The sequence below is a fragment of the Salvelinus sp. IW2-2015 genome, unplaced genomic scaffold, assembly GCF_002910315.2.
Source record: "Salvelinus sp. IW2-2015 unplaced genomic scaffold, ASM291031v2 Un_scaffold5370, whole genome shotgun sequence".
Classification (NCBI taxonomy): Eukaryota; Metazoa; Chordata; class Actinopteri; order Salmoniformes; family Salmonidae; genus Salvelinus; species Salvelinus sp. IW2-2015.
In genome coordinates, this window is record NW_019946635.1 from 24,773 (window position 1) to 29,026 (window position 4,254).

General features: G+C 41.6%; 1 protein-coding gene across 3 annotated transcripts in view; it reads right to left on the reverse strand.

Moving 5' to 3' along the window:
- LOC112078183 (uncharacterized) overlaps positions 1-4,248 on the reverse strand; it is a 29,014-nt gene extending 24,766 nt beyond the window's left edge. For 2 of the 3 annotated variants that reach the window (XM_070441973.1, XM_070441975.1), the window contains exons 1-3: positions 4,144-4,248; positions 3,580-3,638; positions 592-891 (exon numbers count right to left, since the gene is read on the reverse strand). In XM_070441973.1, coding sequence (XP_070298074.1) covers positions 592-891; positions 3,580-3,638; positions 4,144-4,157 — 373 coding nt within the window. In that variant the 5' untranslated portion in view covers positions 4,158-4,248. Of the gene's footprint in view, positions 1-591; positions 892-2,211; positions 2,750-3,579; positions 3,639-4,143 lie in introns of those variants that run through there. The other variant, XR_011478501.1, reaches the window with a different exon arrangement.
- Positions 4,249-4,254: the final 6 nt, after the last annotated feature.

Below are 4,254 nucleotides of genomic sequence, written 5' to 3' on the forward strand. Positions count from 1 at the left end.
AGCCGCACTTGAACAGAAACGCACATGATACAAACGTTGGCTCTACACCAAAGAGACAAACAAAACTCGCGTACAGTCACTGAAAGGATATTTCCCACTGATTTGTATAAAATGTTCAAAGCGAGCACTGTTGGATGAGAGCACATTATTGACCGCGATATAAACCTTATGTCTCTTTGGTGTAGAGCCATACACAGTTGATGAAATCTTGCAATATTGTTCAATGATTATATTGCGTTTGGTTTCAAGTGCGCTGCGGTATTACGCACCTCTACCCGCGGGAAAGACCAATATAACACGGCAACCCACCCCGGCATAGTGTAGTGTTCACATTCAACTACGTCATAAACCGACATACCCAATACTCAATGCTACACACCCACAACCCACCCATCTTCCATGTGGCCAGCGAAAGAAGTAATCGTCCCAAGATGCCCATCAATAGCAATAGCAATACCAGCTTAATAACTGATGTTTCATCCCTTCAGTACAGCTAAGCAACAGTGGAACTTTAGAAACTGCTCTACTGTCACATGTACTTTTCACTCAAACTTTTTAATGCAAAAAAAGGTTGGACAGGAGGCTTCTTACTTGTCATTTTAAGTACAATTCTCAGTTGACCTGGAAGACCACCGTCTGTATAATAAACAGTCTTTGTATCTTCTTCGGTTACATTGTGAATTACAACAGTACAGCCGTTGGAGTCGTTCATCAGCTGGATCCTGCCCACATAATTTGGCCCCTCGGTGATCACGTTGTTCTCATACGTGACCACTGGGCCTTTTCTCTGGGTTTCTAATCTGAAGTCCGACTCAGGACACTGGCCATCAGTTATTGGTATAGTGACGGACCCTCTGGTTACACTAAGATAACGTATACCTGAGTGTGACACTGTAAAAATGAGAGAACACAAGTATATTATTTTTACCACCACAGCAAAAGTTATTTAACATTATAATGTTGAAGCTCACTTTCAAGATGCTAGTGCTATTTACATACACTTTCCCTCAGCCAACAAGACGAGTAATTACATAAACAGAAGTCATGTAAAGCGGTATTGTTATGAATTGTATTAAAGGTGTCTGACAGGATTATTTTTTAATCATTCATAAAAGTTGCTGGGATTGCGTACAACAATCCCGACGCTCTGTCTAAACGTTAATAATAAATAATATGTTTTTGGAAAGCTCAAACTCTACCCGTATATCAATTGTACAGAAGATATACATAGTACTGTGCACCATTTTAACACAGAATCCAACAGAGGTGTTATGCATTGCACATTTTCCACAAACTACATCACTTTCTGAGCAAATGGAAACTTGGGAAGGAACAGAAAATAAACATCCACTCGAACTATGTCCCACCAAAAAAAATACTGAAATATATGGTAAAACAGATAACAGTAAAGTGTATATGTTCTATTTGTAAAGTAATTTAGGATGATAATTATGTTGAGTGTAACGTTTCCAAACCAGTATTGCAATTAAGGATAGAGCGTTTCACACCTTCAATTCCACTCAGCTAATTAAAATGGAGTTGGTCAGAACGGCAAACTTTACCAGCCACCAGCAGAAAACAAACGTGCTTCGAACTTGTAACGGTACAGTACTCATACCGAACCGGTCGGCACGGGGACCTCGGTCCAGTCTGCACTGCGTACTTGAATGAATACATTCAAAAAAGAACACTAGGCCTATGCTTACTCCGCATTGTACAGTGAGCTCCAAAAGTATTGGGATAATGACCAATTCTTTTTTGGGGGGGGTCTGTACTCCAGCACTTTGGATTTGAAATTATACAATGACTAGGAGGTTAAAGGTACAGACTCAACGTATTTTCCTCCATAATCAGGTGAACTGAATTACAGCACTTTTAGTACATAGTGCCCCCCATTTTAGGGGACCAAAAGTATTGGGACAAATTCACTTAAATGTGTATTCAATTAGTCAAGTGTAGTATTTGGTCTCGTAAACCTGGCACGTAATGATGACATCAAACTTGTTACTTTACAAACTTTTTGGATGCATTTGCGGTTTATGTTTGAAATTATTTTGTGGCCAACAGAAATGAACAGTAAATAATGTATTGTGTCATTTTTATTGTAAATAAAAATAGAATTTTTCTAAACACTTCTAAATTAATGTGGATGCTACCATGATTATGGATAGTCTTGAATGAATCATGAATAATGATGAGAAGGTTACACACAAAATTGTCTGTAGCGATGGTGTTCTCCGTTTTGCTCTACGACCCCCACAAGCATCTTGGGGGACTCTGCCAACTTCTGTCTGTAGCATCCAAACAGTTTGGGATACCCCTCTGTGGAAAGGTGGGACTCTCAAACATGTACATGTGTTTTCCCCTCTAAGACCATAGCCACAGGAAGTAGGCGTGCTGAAGGTGCTGCAGCACCCCCTGAAAAATCTGAATATCATATTTTCACTGGACCTTCACTAGTCCTGTATTAGCAGACAGATATAGCCTTCTCTAGCACAGCCCCAAAGAATGACAGCGCTGCAATATATATATCAGTGTATTGCAGAAATCGTGCATGCATTGGATTGCAATGCAGGTGTGGTAAAATAATCCAGTCCAGTTTAATGAATTATAGTGTAGGCTAATTCGAGGCCGAGTGGCGCAGTGTTTAACACACTGCATCGCAGTGCTAGAGGCGTCAATCCCAGGCTGTATCACAACCAACCGTGATCGGGAGTCCCATAGGGCGGCGCACAATTGGCCCAGCGTCATCCGGGTTAGGGAAGGGTTTGGCCGTCATTGTAAATAAAAGTGAATAATTTACAATGACTGCCTACCCCGGCCAAACTTGGACGACACTGGGCCAATTGTGCGCCGCCCTATGGGACTCCCAATCACAGCCGTATGCGATTCAGCCTAGATTTGAAACAGGGTAGTGACACCTCTTGCACTGAGATACAGTGCCTTTGACCGCTGCGTCACCCGGGAGCCCAGAAGATCACAGTGGCCTCCATCATTCTTAAAAACTGACAAAGTTTGAGCTGGCCACCCAGACAAACTGAGCAATCGGGGGAGAAGGGCCTTGGTCAGGGCGGTGACCAAGCACCTGATCACAGAGCTTCAGAGTTCTCTGTGGATATGGGAGAACCTTCCAGAAGGACAACCATCTCTGCAGCACTCCACCAATCAGGCCTTTATGGTAGAGTGACCAGAGGGAAGCCACTCCTCAGTAAAAGGCACATGACAGCCCACTTGGAGTTTGGCAAAAGGCACCTAAAGGACTCTGACAATGAGAAACAAAATTCTCTGGTCTGATGAAACCAAGACTGATCTCTTTAGTCTGAAAACAAAGCGTCACATCTGGAGGAAACCTGGTACCATCCCTATGGTACCCCCTGTATATAGCCTCACCACTGTTATTTTACTGCTGCTCTTTAATGATTTGTTACTTTTATTTCTTATACATTTACCTCACACTTACGTTTCTTACAACTGCATTGTTGGTAAAGGGCTTGTAAATAAGCATTTCACTGTAAGGTCTACACACCTGTTGTATTCGGCGCATGTGACAAAATTTGATTTAATGAATTAAAAACCAACCTGGCTGCAAGTTCGACTGGCTGCAAGACAGGAACCAGATGACTGCAACACTCAGACAACTAAAAAGAAATTGACAACTTGTTATCGACAAACGTTCATAACCAAGAGACTGTTAAGAGAGGGCCATTATTAATATAAAAGGTCATCAGACCTGTTTGAAACTTCATAACCAGAGCCATATAACTAAAGTTAGCTATTAATAGATGGCTCTGATCGTTGCTAGCCCATTTGGTCTCTGGCTTCGTATTTAACTTAACTAAAGTTAACGTTACTTCATCATGGTAAAATTAGCTGACGTTACACAGATATTATAGCTAGTGATCTATGTCGTCAGATTTAACGTTAATGTAAGTTACCACAGACGCCGGTCAATGAAGAAAAAAAAGCGACGTAGCCATGTTAACTAGATACAAGCCGAGACGGTAGCTAGCGTTGACTGCTTGCTAGCTAGCTAGCTTGCCTGAGAGAGCAAACTCGCAGAAAAAGTATAGTTAACCTTGACTAAACAGTAGATATCGGTCAGAATTGTTGCCACATACATCGACGAACAAGCAGAAGACTCACCTGCGGAAAGTCATCTTGATCAATTAGTTACATCTGAAGACAAATTTTAGTGCTGGAAATCTATAACCTAACTCGAACAGCACTAGCGGTATGCTGGAAGCAATGACTATA